This window comes from Rana temporaria, chromosome 2 (genome assembly GCF_905171775.1).
Source record: "Rana temporaria chromosome 2, aRanTem1.1, whole genome shotgun sequence".
In the NCBI taxonomy this organism is placed as follows: domain Eukaryota; kingdom Metazoa; phylum Chordata; class Amphibia; order Anura; family Ranidae; genus Rana; species Rana temporaria.
In genome coordinates, this window is record NC_053490.1 from 145,176,366 (window position 1) to 145,192,561 (window position 16,196).

Below are 16,196 nucleotides of genomic sequence, written 5' to 3' on the forward strand. Positions count from 1 at the left end.
TGCTATGAAACAATAACAAAACAGATCATACTTGAACTCCATGACTGTTATACATTATGTATTTATCACTCCAACCACTTTAAAGTTATTAAACGAGAAGTCCAACCTGGGCTTGCTTGGCTGAGCTTCTCCTATGGGTCACAGGAGTGCAATTTATTTTGTACGCCTGTGATCCGTTTTCAGCAGAGAGCGGTCTGAAGTCCGGTCTCTGCTGACGTCACCAAGTTTAGTGCAGGCGATGCGTCATCTCGACTCTGGAAGTCTGGATCCACCAGGTGCCTGTACTGATGGCAGTCTCAGCGAGCCGCTGAGACAGCCGCTCTCCGCCCCCTCCACAGCTAAGCACTCCAGTGAGCGTGGAGGAGCAGAGCATGAGAGCTGTTGATCGACAGTCAGCAGCCCTCCTTTCAGGGAGCTGAAAGAACCCAGCCATTGGCGGTGTTCGATGGCTCGGTTCTCATTGCAGAGACGCCAGAGGACCGATGCAGCATCCACCTAGGTAAGTACGATTAGGGGAGAAAAAAAAACATATTTCTCCTTTAAACCTGTATCTCACCAGCAAAAAAAGACTGGGAATATGGTTTAAAACAAAAATAATCACAATTATGTTACCTCATATGTTCAGCAATAATTCTGTGACACAGTACTGTGCCCAAAAAGAGTTTAGCAAAAGTGCACTACATCAATCTCACTTTTCCTAAACAGGTCATTACTATTAGGGCACAATTTTAGGCTTATGTGAGACTTTGATGTGATTTACGCTGCGATTATGTGGTGCAACTTTGCATATTCTATGGGTTCAGGTCACCCTGTAAATTGCACCAAAGTAGTGCATGAACTATTCTAAGTTGCAATAAAAAGGCAGACACCATTGAAAACAATGAAAATTTCCCTTGTCATGCAATTCTGTGTGACTCAAGTCGCATCAGAAGTCACACTTATGAGAACAAGGTGTTAAAGTTATTGTAAAGGCAGAAGTTTTTTTTATCTTAATGCATCTATGCATTACGATAAAAAAAAAAACTTCTGTGTGCACCAGGCCCTCTCAGCCCCAAAATACTTACCCGAGCCCCATCTCTATCTAGCGATGTTGCAGGAGAGACTCGGCTGCCCGGGACTCTCCCTCCTCGTTGCCTGACACAGCAGTGGAGCACCACTGTCAAAGTCAGTCTGCCAATGAGCCATAAAGTGACTGTAAGGCTGCATTCACACCCGAGAGCTTTGTTTTCAGGCAGAAAGTCACACGTTTTTGTCACGATAACGTGATTTTGCTGCGATTTGGCACAGGTCCAAAGGTCTCCAATTTAAGAAGCAGAAAAACGCCTGTAATCTGCCGAAAAAGAAGCTTGTGCACTTTTTTGAGCTTCAGGCGTTTTTGCCTCAGGCTACAAAACGCTCAGACGTGAGACATTTAAATGAATGGGATTTTGCTTGTTGGGTGTTTTTCAGGCATTTTACGAGCTGAAAACGCTCAGGTGTGAATGCAGCCTTATGGTTACAGTTTTTTTTTGGGGGGGGGGGGCATTTGATCAAGAAGGGTTTTGTATTTTAATGCCAAGAATGCAAACAACAAAAACCTTTAGCCACAAACACTTTATAGCTTAGGCTAGGGTCACATCTATGCGGGTGATTGCTGCTGCCGGGCCGCACCTGTTACAGCGGCCAGAGGCAACCGCACTGGAAAATGCAGGAGATGTGTGCGGGGGCCATTAATCCCAATGGCATTCCACACACACTGGAAATTGCTCCCACACTGGGAACTACACTGAATGTGCGGTTCCCGGGTGGGCTGTGATTTCCAAAAATTGAGCAGTGCCTTTTTCCCGGGGGTTTAAGGAGGCAAAACAGCCCATTTAAATGATTTGGCTGCCAAGCCCGTACAAAACACGGCTCACAGAGCCATATCAGTGTGAACTAGGTCTTACTCAGGCTGAGGATACTAAGAAGTATCTTAGTTGGGGTTTATTAACATTTTACAGGCTTTGATGTTTTCTTCATGCATTCGGTTCTTCTATAGCGCATTTGATATAAAACCCCAATTCTTGAGACACTGTAAAACCTACAATAAAACTGAAAAAAGAAAGAAAAGGTAGTTTTGAAATTGATGGCTGCAACACATCTCAAAAAAAGTTGGGACAAGGCTATGTTTACCATGGTGTAGCATCCCCACTTCTTTGAACAATACTCTGTAAACGTCTGGTAACTGAGGGGACAAGTTATTGGAGTTTTGGGAGAGGATTGTTGTCCTATATGTGCCGGAAATGTAACACTCCCATTGGTTGTGCTCTCAATCAAACCGTCAAACCATCCATTGGCTGGTGTCATAACTGATCACATGTGCAGCATCATAGCAGTTTTAGATTAAACAGAGGCAAATATGGCAGCTTCCTTGGCTGAAAACGATAGGGGGGTTTACTTACACTTTAGTATGGAGGGCGTGGAACTCATAATTGCCAAAAACAAATGTAAAATTTCAATTCATCTGACCGCAGAAGAGAAGAGTTTTCCACTTTGCAACAGACCATTTTAAATGATCTTTGGCCCAGAGAAGACAATAGCGTTTGGTGCATGTTCAGATATGGCTGCTTCTTTGTGCGATAGAACTTTAACCTGCATTTTTGCATAGAACTGTGTTATAGACAGTCATTGTTGGAGGTATTCCCACACCCATTAAGTGATGTCCATTACATCATGCCTGTTTTTAAAGAATAGGTCAACCCAAAATGTCATATACCCGATATGTGCCTGCCTTACCATGTACTTGTATGAAAAAAGTGTATTGTTCTCCTTGTATTGCTTCTTTTGTGTGAAATCCCTGGTTCCTGCCATTCATTCTGCTTTCCCTATTAAAAACTTACCACACTAGGCAGGAGAGCACACCATGGTCAGTTTTATAGCTTTGCTGAGAACTCAGCCTACTCTCCTCCAATGGTCTGACTTGGGCTGGCACACACCCCTGCACATCCATTCATTGGGAGCGTGTTGCTATTTCTCCTCTCCCAGCTCTCTAAGCTCCTTATGTAGCTGAGAATTTGTGATCACTTATAAAAAGAGGAAAGAAAGGCATTTATAATGTTCTTTTAAGATGCATATACACATTTTGCCTTTCATTTCGACTTTAAACTGAATGGGTTGTTTTACAAAGTGAGGGTTCACATTATAGATGGCAGTGCCCGAAGATCATGGGCATCCAATATTGTATTTCTGCCTTGTCCCTTGTGCACAGAGATTTCTCCAGTTTTTCAGAATCTTTTGACGATATGTGCTGTAGACGAGAATATATTTCAAGTCTTTGCAATTTAATTTTGAGAAACATCATTGTGAAATTGTTAATCAATTTTTAGATGCAGCTTTTCACAGATTGGTGAACCTCTGACCATCTTTACTTATGAGAGACACCAACTCTCTAAGATGCCCTTTTTATAGTCAGTCATGTTACTGACCTGTTGCCAATTAACCTAATTAGTTAAACAAAAAAATCTTCCAGCTCTTCCTTGTTAGTACCACTCGCTTTGCAAGTTTTTTCTTGCATTGTACCAACTTTATGAGACGCGTTGCTGCAATCAGTTTAATAATTGCCTTATTTTTTTCTTAAAATGGTACATTTCTTAAGTTTAAATATTTGATATATTTTCTATTGTGAATAAAATATGGGTTTATTAGAATTGTATTGTATCATTGCATTCTGGAATTGGGGTTTTACACAACAAATATTTAATTTCCTACAAATATGGGTTTATGAGAATTAAATTGTATCATTGTATTCTGGAATTGGAGTTGTAAATGACAAATATTTCATTTCATACAAATACAGGTTTATGAGAATTGTATTCTGTAATTGGGGTTGTACATGACAAATATTTCATTTAATACAAATGACACATGGTCAGTGGGTAAGCTATTTTTCTCTGCATTATCTTCTTTTGTGTTTTAATACGGCTATTGTTGAATTATTATGTATGTATATTATTAATTGTATTGTTTGCTTTATAGATTGGTCCTCTTGGGGAAGCGTTTTTTCCACGAAACTAGTCGAGGCATAGACCAGTCTATACGTTTGTAATAACAGATTCTGCTTGGGCGCACCCTGAGTCTGTTTATTCAATTTTAATCATGTAGTTTATGTAATACAAATTAATTTTTTACTTTAATATGCATGTCACTCCTTACCAAGTACCGAGATAGTCCATTTATCCCCGGGGGAGGGAATGTCGTGGGGTCAGCATCAGCCACTGCCCCTTGTCCCCACCCTTTTTCGTTTCTATTTTAACCTGGATGATGGTACGTTTTTAAAACTAACTTTTTTGTTTATACGAGGCCATACTCAAATCTTTTCACCATATGAACCTCATATATCATGTCACAACATTCAAATGAGCATGCAGGTTTTCCTTTTTCTATTCTTTTTTAAGCCATCCAAAAAACTTTTATTTAACCACTTCAGGCCCAGGCCAATTCTGACACTTGCTCCTACATGTAAAAATCATAATTTTTACAAACGACTCCTACTTACAAACGGAGGAAGACAACAGGAAGTGAGAGGAAATCTACCCCTTGGAAGGGAAATTCTCTGTTGTAAGAGTGATTTGGGGAAAAAGGTGTCTCCTTTCTACTGATGCTTTATCACCAATCCTTGTTTCCACAACACCATAACATTTTCAAAATCCAATTGTCATTGGAACAGAAAGTGAGGTGAAATCTTTTGAACAGGGGCACAGACAGCAAAACAAATATTACAGGGGTGATAACCCTTCACTACCTATGCTTTCCAAAAAGCTTAAAAATATTTTTTTGGGCTGGAGCTACACTTAAAATGTGTACCTGTTCCGACTTACAAACAGATTCAACTTGAGAACAAACCTACAGAACCTATCTTGTTTGTAACCCGGGGACCCCCTGTATATGTGTTTTTTTAGCAGAGACCCTAGCGAATACAATGGCGGTCATTGCAACTTTTTATCTCGCACTGTATTTGCGCAGCAATTTTTCAAACGCGGGTTTGGGGAAAAAACGGTTTCATGCTTTAAATTTTTTTATTTTTTTTTGCATAATGTGAAAGATGAAGTTACGCAGAGTAAATAGATACCCAACATGTCACGCTTCAAAATCGTGCACGCTCGTAGAATGGCACCAAACTTCGGTACTTAAAGAGCCCCATAGGCGACGGATTAATTTTTTTTTACTGGTTACACGTTTTGAGTTACAGAGGAGGTCTAGCTCTAGAATTATTGCTGTCGCTCCCACGTTCCCGGTGACACCTCACTTGTGTTTTTTGAACACCGTTTTCATATGTGAGCGGGACTTGCGTATGCGTTCACTTCTGCGTGCGAGCACACAGGGACGGGGGCACTTTAAAAAAATATATATATATTTTTTTCTTGTTAATTTTACTTAATTTTTTTTATTTTGACACTTTAAAAAAATAAATAAAAAGTTTTATCACTTTTATTCCGATTACAAGGAATGTAAACATCCCTTGTAATAGGAATATGACATGACAGGACCTCTTTACAGTGAGATATGGGGTCAATAAGACTGCACATCTCACCACTAGGCTAGGAAGCATTAAAAAAAAAAGAAAAAACGATCACCGATTCACAGCCGAGGCGGTGCCGTTTTTTATAATGCAAAGGCCGGGTGTGACGTCATAACATCACGCCCGGCCTCCGACGATCATAGAGACTCCGGCGACCATCTGGTCCACCGGAAATCTCTATGATCAGCATCCGGGGGCGGCGGATCCATTCTTCGACTCACCGATCGCAGCGGTGAGTCAGGAGACGCACAGGAGGGCGGCGTCCCCTTTCACCGCCCGTAAGAACGATCAAGCGGCGGAACAGCCGCTATGATCGTTCTTATGGTGTAGGGAATCGCTGGATGAAAACAGCAACATCTGAATGATGCCTGTAGCTGCGGGCATCATTCAGATATACCACCACAAAGCCCAGAACGTCATATGACGTCCTCTGGGCACCAAGTGGTTAAAGTGGACCTTCACCCTAAATCAACTTACATTTTGCCTGGCCTCCTTCCCCCCCTCGGATATTGATTTGATTTTCTTATTTTGAAAAGATTGTTTGAGCTACAAAGTAGCACTTTCCATTGTCCCGTGCCTCACAGATTCTGCCAATTGGCACATGTACCGCAAGTATTCAGGTCCCAAGTGAGCCCTGCTGCACGCGCTGCTTTCCCTGTGCATGCACAGCTGGTATGGACATTTCAAAACTTTGCCATGTTTGCACGTGTGGGAAATCTCCTGCATGTGCCCAGATGTGCCAAAGGGCTCCGTCAGGACCCGATGGCCAGGCAGTGTTATTCAGCACACCTGTGCATGCGCCATAACACCTAAAATAGCACTGTCAGAGGAAGGACTAGAGTCAAACAAAAAAGGGATGAAGTTTCTTTTTACCTTTTATTCTTCCCACCTTCACTGGTGCATTGTAGTGTTTCTCAACTCCAGTCCTCAAGGTGCCCCAACAAGTCATGTTTTGAAGCTTTACATTATGTCTCACAGGTGATTTGATTAGTTTTACTGCCTTAGTAATTACCACAGTCGCTTCAGGGAAATCATGAAAACATGACCGTTGGGGTGCCTTGAGGACTGGAGTTGAGAAACACTGGTGAATTAAACTGTAAGCATATAGGAAGTAGGGCCAATTTACTAAAACACAGGTTTTACATAATTACAGTGCATTACTGAAACTGTTTCCAACTAGCTAGGCACTAGCTCACAAGTGTCATTATAGTAAATATTGCCCTGCTGTTGTCTTACAAACATTTCAGGCCAGGTAAAGTCAAGCTATGCATTCAATAAAACACAAAATTACATGTAAACCCTTGCAGGATGGACAGAAAAGGGATGAGGGATGGCAGTGTGCTACTGCTCTTTCATTGTCCAGCCAAAGGAAGGGACGGGCACTATTCCAGACTGCATGCTTAACCGCTTCTGGACCAGCCACTGCAGTTATACTGCGGCAGGCTGGCCCCCCTGCGCGAGCCGTCGTAGCTGTATGTCGGCTCTTTAAGGCGCCTTCTGCGGCGTGCCCACAGCATGTCCCCAGCGGTCGCGATGACCATCGGGCACCCGCGATTGTTCGTTACAGAACGAGAACGGGGATGTGTGTGTGTAGATTCTGGTTCTCTCAGGGGGGAGGAGACTGATCGTGTGTTCATACAATGTATGAACACCAATCAATCTCTTCCCTTAGACAGTCCCATCCCCCCTACAGTTAGAACACACATTAGGGAACACAGTTAACCCCTTGATTACCCCCTAGTGTTAACCCCTTCCCTGCCAGTGTAATTTTATAGAATTATCAGTCGCTGTATAAATGTCACTGGTCCCAAAAATGTGTCAAAAGTGTCCAATTTGTCCGTCGCAATATCGCAGTCCTGATAAGAATCGCTAATCGCCACCATTACTAGTAAAAAAAAAATATATATATTATAAAAATTCCATAAATCTATCCCCTATTTTGTAGATGCTATAAGTTTTGCGCAAGCCAATCAATATACGCTTACTGCGATTTTTTTACCAAATATTTATTATAGCAAAAAGTAAAAAAATTGTCGCTCTTATATCTCAAAAAATAAAAGCCACAGAGGTAATCAAATACCAGCAAAAGAAAGCTCTATTTGTGGGGGAAAAAAGGATGTAAATTTTGTTTGGGTACATCGTTGCACGACCGCACAATGCCGTATTGCAAAAATGGCCTGGTCATTGAGCAGCCAAATTTTCCTGGGCTGAAGTGGTTAACAAGAGCAAATTCTGCAGGCAGGTCAAGGTTTTGGGGCGTTGTCTAAGGCTGGGTTCACACTACTACACTACTTTCATCCTACTTTGCTCTGTGTTCAATGTTTCCCTATGAGAGCGTCTTGTAGCGTCCTACACAAGTCGGTCAGACTTTGAAAATGCTCCCTGTACTACTTTTGGTCCTACATTGATCCTACTTCAGGCCCATTGAATATCATTGAAGTCGGACCAAAGTAGTATCCTGTTCATGAAAGTAGGATGGATGTAGGACCAATGTAGGATAAATGTAGGACCAATGTAGCAGAGCAAAGTAGGATCAAAGTAGTGTAGTAGTGTGAACCCAGCCTTCAAGCAGTGCCTGGATCATACACATGGCCACAGCTATCCACATAATTTATAATTTCCCCCACAGTTTCTTCTGTTGAATCCCAACAGCTGCTCAGAAGAAAAAAAAAAAAAAAAAAACACATCTTTTTTTTTTTTTTTAGCATGTAACACTTCGCACATAATCATACACATTTTGTAAAATATTGCTAACCAAGCTGCTGTCCTGGAAAAAGTAGAGATAAGGAATTCTGACACTTTTCTGACACTCATTTAAAGCATACTTGTTCTGGGTCTGTGTCAAAAGTACTTGAACTGGAACATGAAATATGACCAAAGCATATCCCTCTACAGTGTGTACTTGTCTCAGTCAGGAGCGCTTAGGGCTCATTCACATGCGTCAATACTATGTGTTTATGCAGCATTTATTCTGCATTTTAAAGCCTCATAATCGCCCCTTCAACAACAGTCAATAATGGCATCACACAGCGCTGTTCACACAGGAGTGGTAGCATTGTGTTGTGCTAAATAAGCAGCATGTCTTTCATGAGGCATCGACGCTCATCAGCCACCTCAATTGATTTCAACGGAAATGCTATGTAACAGCACCTAGAGCACTTATGGTGTGTTAGTGAAGCTGGGTGTTGGGGGAGAGATAGTGGAAGTTCCTGTATCCCAAAATTCACTGGAAAATAAAATAAATAAAAACTAGGACAGAGCAGCTTCAGTCACTTCCTGGTTGTACAGAGGCAGAAAAAGCAATAAGCCCACCAGAAATACTGACAGAAGCGGAGCTGGACCAAATCAAATGTTAAAGATCACAGTATACAAATCCATCCTGCATAGAATTCACAAAATGTCTGCTATTGGGCCACAACCAAACCATGCCTCAAATTTGATTATTTCCTCTATATCATTTCCCCATGTGTTACTTGACCCAGGAGCCTGCATTCACTATATCAGGTCTCCCACAGTAAACAGAACATGGAAATGCAATAGTTTTAAAAAATATGCCCTGAACCTCTGCCTGGCCCTGTGCTGATCACATGCACCCTCCCAAGAAAAAAAAAAAAAAAAAACTCTCTAGCAATACACACCAAACTGAATATATGCAGCTTGTCCCCTACTCTCTGTTGTATCAGGAGATGGTTTGGGGACTGTGGAAGAAGGGGAGGAATAGAGAAGACAGGATCAAACGGCCTTTTTACACAATGCGGAGGATTAGCCCCTTAGGTTCCACAGTGAATATAACAAGCATGCTTTGCAGCATATACAGACCGATTTTTATTGTTGTGGGTTTGGTAAAACGAAGCACTTCCCACTAGAAAAGCAACGCTTTCATGGGAATTTATCAAGCGTTCTTGAAGCGCTTTCAACGTTTCATAAATACAACAAAAACACATCATAAAAGTTATAGCAGTGTGTAACCACTTCCCGCCTGGTCAATAGACAATTGACGTCTGGGAAGTGGTTCTGTTATCCTGACTGGACGTCTATTGACGTCTAGCAGGATAACATGCCAGGACGCGCCCGTAGGGGCGCACAGCGCGGCGAACGGTGGTGCGGGGTGTCAGTCTGACACCCTGCATCTCCGATCTTGGTAAAGAGCCTCCGGCGAAGGCTCTTTAACACGTGATCAGCCGCGTCCAATCACGGCTGACTTTGATGTAAACAGGATGAGCCGCTGATCGACACTTCCTCACTCGCGTCTGACAGACACGAGTAAAGGAGAGCCGATCGGGGGCTCACCTGACAGGGGGGTATACGCTGATTGTTTAACAGCGTAGGGCCCCCCGCGGATGCCCAAACTGGACTACAATTGAAGCCATCAGGATCATCAGGGAAGGGGGCAACATATGAATGGCCAGGTATGTACCCCATGACCATCCACATGTTAAAAAATATTCGCAATAGATGCCAATCAGTGCCCACAAATGGGCACCAACTGGGAACATGGGCAAAACATAGGAAACATTTAAAAAAGTGATGCCCAGCAATGCCACCATCAGTATTATCAGTGCCACCTCACAGTGACCATCCATGCCCATCAGTGCCACCTATCTGTGCTACCCATAAGTACCCATCAGTGCCGCCTATCAGTGCCACCTCATCGGTGCCCATCAGTGCCGCCATATCAGTGCCCGTAATTGAAGAAGACAACTTATTTACAAAAAAATTTACAGAAAAAAATAACTTAATTTTTTTCAAAACTTTTGTTCTTTTTTTAGTTGTTGCACAAAAAATAAATCGCAGAGGTGATCAAATACCACCAAAAGAAAGCACTATTTCTGTGAACAAAATGATAAACATTTCATTTGGGTACGGTGTAGCATGACCGCGCAATTGTCATTCAAATTGCAACAGCGCTGATAGCTGAAAATTAGCTTGGGCAGGAAGGTGCGTAAGTGCCTGGTATTGAAGTGGTTAATGAGCATTGCTTCATTCTTCATGATCAACACACATGTGAATGAGCACAAAGTATCATTTCTGTCTGCCGCATCATTCCTCTGCTATCAGCATGAATCACCTTCAACAAGTTTTACTGACACCAACAGAAAAAAGGTGATGGGGAGAGATCTTCAGCAACAGCTTGTTTAGCTGGCTTCTGTTGGACCAGCTGTGATACACACGAGCATAAGGTCATCTGTTTTCTATTGAACCGGCTGATGCTGTCCAATATTCTGCCTGTGTGTACTGCCCTTAAAGGGGTTGTAAAGTTAAATGTTTTTTCACCTTAATGCCTCCTATGCATTAAGGTGAAAAAACATCCGATGTTACCAGCCCCCTTCCCCCCCGTTTTACTTACCTCACCCCTCGAAAGTCCCGCGCGCGTCCTCGTGATCCTCTTCGGTTCCCAGCCTGGCCGTTGATTGGCTAGACGGATTGATAGCGCAGCCATTGGCTGGCACTGTCAATCACATCTGATGACGCAGCACGCCAGGGGCGGGGCCGAGTGATACAGTCGGGGGCTATGCCCGCCGCTGTATCACGGGAGCGCGCCCGCAAAAGCTTTCCACCATGCGCGCTTGCTCGCATGAAGGAGGAAAGCTTTTGCGAGGAGGAGCCGAGACAGCCGCCAAGGGACCCCAGAAGACAGGATTCGGGGACACTCTGTGCAAAACGAGCTGCACAGTGGAGGTAAGTATGTTATTTAAAAAAAAAAAAAAAAATGTTTTGCCTTTAGTGTTCCTTTAAGTATGAGTAAGCAGATTCCCAGATACCTAGAAAGCAATGCACTCGCTGTGTGGCTGATGTTTTTCATTAGTTGGAGGATTATTTAGGCTGAACCAAATGCAGTTTCCTTAGTGAGCAACATACACATCTGTATAAAGTATATGTAAAAATTGTTTATTTAACTTTTGGATAGTGTGTGGAAGGATCAGAATCTGTCATGTTTTAAAGGATGTTTGTGTCCCTACTAGGGAACAATTACCCTTATATTTGTCCTGACCGCTTTTAAGGGGGGCAGGGGTGTGTGTACAGCCAGTCCTCTGGTACTAGGCCCATGCCCCATCAGTTCAGCAGGAGGTCTGGGGGTAGATTGGGGACTTTTTAGCTGCCTTTGGGTGCAGGTGGAGTAATCCAGCAGCTCCCAGCAATTAAATACAAGTTATACAGGTTTCATAAGTTCAGCAGGGATGGCCTTGGGGTACTTTACAGAGTATGTGCTGTAAAGCCGGCTATCTTTTCTGGGTTCTTGCAGCCAGCTTCCATTTGTGATGCATCAGAGCAAATGTATGTCATCAGGGGGCTAGCATCACAAACCTAGAAAATCACCAAAGAATACCACTGGATTCCTTAGGCATGCAGGTTTGTTTTTTTGTTGGTAACACAGCAATAAAGAAAGTGAAAAAACATAAGGAGGGTGGTGAAGTTTTTCTTTATTCATATTAAGCACAGATGGGGTAATCCTGTGGCTCCTGTCGATTTGGTCTCCACACCCTGGTCTCCAGCAATGCTCCAGCTCTGACTCTCTGCCTACTACTTCTGTCCATGTGTTATCTGCCCAGACTTCTGCAGTCCAACCTACAGCCTGTCATGTACCTCATCCCCCTTTTCCCACTGGCATAAAGGGCTGGAGGCAAAGCCAGCAATATTACTAGAGGTGTGTGTCCTGTGCAATGGGATGTAGATACTTCTGACCAGGGCTCAAAATGTCAAGTGCTGAGCTACTAACCAGGCCTTAAGAGTTACTCGCCACCAGTTGCCCCACTCAACCCCTACCCTGCCCCTAAAAATGCCCTCGTAAATTATCTCATAAAATGACTTTGTTAAATGTTTTATGCAGAATTATCAGTTGACACAAAGGGGTTTGAATGGCTATTAAAGGTAACCATCCTCACAATGGTTTGCTTTTAAATTAGTGTGTGTATATAAAAAGGTCAATGAGTTTCTGGACTCGTGACAGACCCTTGCATCATTCATCCAGTGCTACACTGACGTTTATGGATTCTGAGTCATGGGAAAAGCAAAAGAATTGTCAAAGGATCTGCGGGAAAAGGTAGTTGAACTGTATAAAACAGGAAAGGGACATAAAAAGATATCCAAGGAATTGAGAATGTCAATCAGCAGTGTTCAAACTCTAATCAAGAAGTGGAAAATGAGGGGTTCTGTTGAAACCAAACCATGGTCAGGTAGACCGACTAAAATTTCAGCCACAACTGCCAGGAAAATAGTTTGGGATGCAAAGAAAAACCCACAAATAACTTCAGGTGAAATACAGGACTCTGAAAACGTGGTGTGGCCGTTTCAAGATGCACAATAAGGAGGCTCTTGAAGAAAGATGGGCTGCATGATCGAGTCGCCAGAAGAAAGCCATTACTATACAAATGCCACAAAGTATCCCGCTTACAATATGCCAAACAGCACAGAGACAAGCCTCAAACCTTCTGGGACAAAGTCACTTGGAGTGATGAGGCCAAAATTTAGCTTTTTGGCCACAACCATAAACGCTACATTTGGAGAGGAGTCAACAAGGCCTATAATGAAAGGTACACCATTCATACTGTGAAACACGGTGGTGGATCGCTGATGTTTTGGGGATGTGTGAGCTACAAAGGCATAGGAAATTTGGTCAAAATTGATGGCAAGAATGCAGTGCGTTATCAAAAAATACTGGAGGAACATTTTCATTCATCAGCCAGGAAGCTGTGCATGGGACGTATTGTATTTGGACATTCCAACATGACAATGATCCAAAATGCAAGGCCAAGTCGACCGGTCATTGGTTACAGCAGAATAAAGTGAAGGTTCTGGAGTGGCCATCTCAGTCTCCTGACCTCAATATCATTGAGCCACTCTGGGGAGATCTCAAACATGCAGTTCATGCAAGACAGCGCCAGAATTTCCATGAACTGGAGGCTTTTTGCCAAGAGGAATGGGCAGCTTTAGAGAAGATAAAGAGCCTCATCCACCAATAGCACAAAAGACTTCAAGCTGTCATTGATGTTAAAAGGGGGCAATACACAGTATTAAGAACTGGGGTATGTAAACTTTTGAACAGGGTCATTTGGGTAGTTTGTTGCCATTATGATTTAAAAAGAGTAAACACAGTTGAATCCAGCCCTCCAGGCCAATTCATGTGGCCCCCGCACCTCTCCTGTAGCTGCAGGAGAGCTCAAACCTTCCTCTGGTCCTCCTCCAGACCACTACTTTCTGCTTTCAATCAATGCATCCAGCAAATTCCAAGCAGCAGCATAAAGAAAGGGGGTGCACTTTGATGTAAGGGAGAGTAGGGCACTCAACTTCTGATGGTGGCGTGGCTTTTGACATCTAATGCAAGGGGAGGGGATGCGCTGGACATCTAATCTACAGATACAACCAGCCCTTTTGAGGACAATCATAATGCTGATGCAGCCCACGATGAAATTGAGTTTGACACCCCTGCAAGTATGAGATAACAATTACATTGTAAACACTGGGAGGTAGCCGTCCAGACAACTATCTACATAATCAGAATATGAAAACAAAATACATAAGGATCCCAAGGTCCAGACCTGGGCTGGTTGCTTTTTGAGCTGCTCCAGTCTTGGCAAATTCCCCTCAGTATACTTTCCCTTTTCTTGGAGTTTCAGTGAAATTTCTGAAAACAAGTTTTAGGGTAGGATTTTATGTTCAGTAAAAGGAAAGAACTAGTCTAGTGCCTGAGCATGCTTGCAAGGTAGTGTGCATTTGTATAGATCATAGAAATGCATACTTTAAATTCTTTGTTAAAATAGGTTTAAAGCAACAAAGGAAAGTTAACATAATACCACCATGGGAAGTTTACTACAGGATGTCAGCTAATAAAGAACATATTCTTTACCAAACATCCATATATTATCAGGTACTCACCACAGGCTGTTTTGTAATATCCACAAGATCTTTAAGGTTGTAATATTGATGCTTTTCAAAAGCAGAAAACAGCATGTCCAGAACCTGCTGCTTGTCCGCACGGGCACGTTTGCCGTCATCTTTTTTCTTTCTCTCGTACTCAATCTGTATATACAGGAAGATATAGAAATCATATAGACAGGAGTTTAATGCAAGGGAATTCTAAATAGACAGACATAATATATAAAAGAAAATACAAAAAATATTTACAGTATTACGCCTCATACACACGATCGGACTTCCATCGGACAAATCCGAGGATTATAGTCCGAAGGGCGTTTTCTGTGAACTTGTTCTGCATACAGACGGCAGAACATTTTCAGCCAACATACACCAAACAACGTGTTTTTTCAGCTCTTTACCGCCACCCTTTGGGAAACTTCTGCTATTGCTGTCTGATGGTTAGCATTGGTTCTGAGCATGCGTGTTTGTACTTTGGATTAGTCCGACGGATTTACATACACACAATGGGATAATCCGATGGAACACATTTGTTGTCGGACAATTTGAGAGCATGCACAGCCAGCATTGGTTGTCAGAAATTCCGACAATTGTCCAATGGAGCATACAGACGGTCGGTTTATCCGAAGAAAAAACGTGTCCGTCGGACAATTGTTGTCGGAATATCCGATCGTGTGTACGGGCCTTTAGAAAAAAACTTCAGACCAGCATAAGATGCACAGCAGTCAACAAAGAATTAAAAAAGTCATGTTCTGGCAATATCACATTTCATAAGCATTAAAGTTAGGAAGCCAATTGGGAAGAAGTACTTTGGGAATAGCATCCCGATTACAGAACTTTATTACTAGTAGAACATGATAAGCAGGTTAAGTTTTATGGGATGGCCAACGAGAACAGGACAAAAGACGTAGCGACAAAGCAGAAAAAGAAAACAAGGACGGAAAGAAGGAGAAAGCAAGAAAAATAGACAATGAATGCTCTTTAACCACTTGAGACCCGCGCTGTAGACGAAAAACGTCCACAGCGTGGCTTTCAACTGCCGGGTGGATGTCCCTGGACGTCCTTTTATTTACATTCCCCATGCGCGCCGCCAAGGGCACGCAGCGGGGAAAAACTGTGCTGGGCGCATCGCTGAGATGCCGATGCGCGTGCCTGGCGGCCACGATGTCCGCCTGGTACCAGCGATTGGCAGTGACAGAGCAAGGACATGGAGAGAGCAGGAAGAGAGCAGACCGATGCTGTGTCCCTTGTACATAGGGACACAGATCGGTCACCTCCTCCAGTCAGTCCCCTCCCCCCCACAGTAAAAATCACTCCCAGGGAATACATTTAACCCCTTCTTTGCTCCCTAGTGTTTACCCCTTTCCTGTCAGTCACATTTATACAGTAATCAGTGCATTTTTATAGCACTGTTTCGCTGTATAAATGTGAATGGTCCCAAAATAGTGTAAAAAATGTCCGATATGTCCTCCGCAATATCGCAGGCCTGACAAAAGTCGCAGATCACCGCCATTACTAGTAAAAAATAAATCATAAATCTATCCCCCATTTTGTAGGCGCTATAACTTGTGCGCAAACCAAGCAATATACGCTTATTGCGATTTTTTTTTACCAAAAATATGTAGAAGAATACGTATCGGCCTAAACTGAGGAAATTTTTTTTTTTTTTTTTTAATGGATATTATAAAAAGTAAAAAAAGTGTTTTTTTTTTCCAAAAAATGTTGTCTTTTTTTTTATAGCGCAAAAAATAAAAACCGCAGAGATGATCAAATACCACCAAAAGAA

General features: G+C 42.6%; 1 protein-coding gene across 1 annotated transcript in view; it reads right to left on the reverse strand.

The window, feature by feature from the left end:
- Positions 1-16,196, reverse strand: part of GTF2F2 (general transcription factor IIF subunit 2) — a 235,278-nt gene that overhangs the window by 22,060 nt on the left and 197,022 nt on the right. The window contains exon 8 of the mRNA XM_040341279.1: positions 14,411-14,554. Coding sequence (XP_040197213.1) covers positions 14,411-14,554 — 144 coding nt within the window. The remainder of the gene's footprint in view (positions 1-14,410; positions 14,555-16,196) is intronic.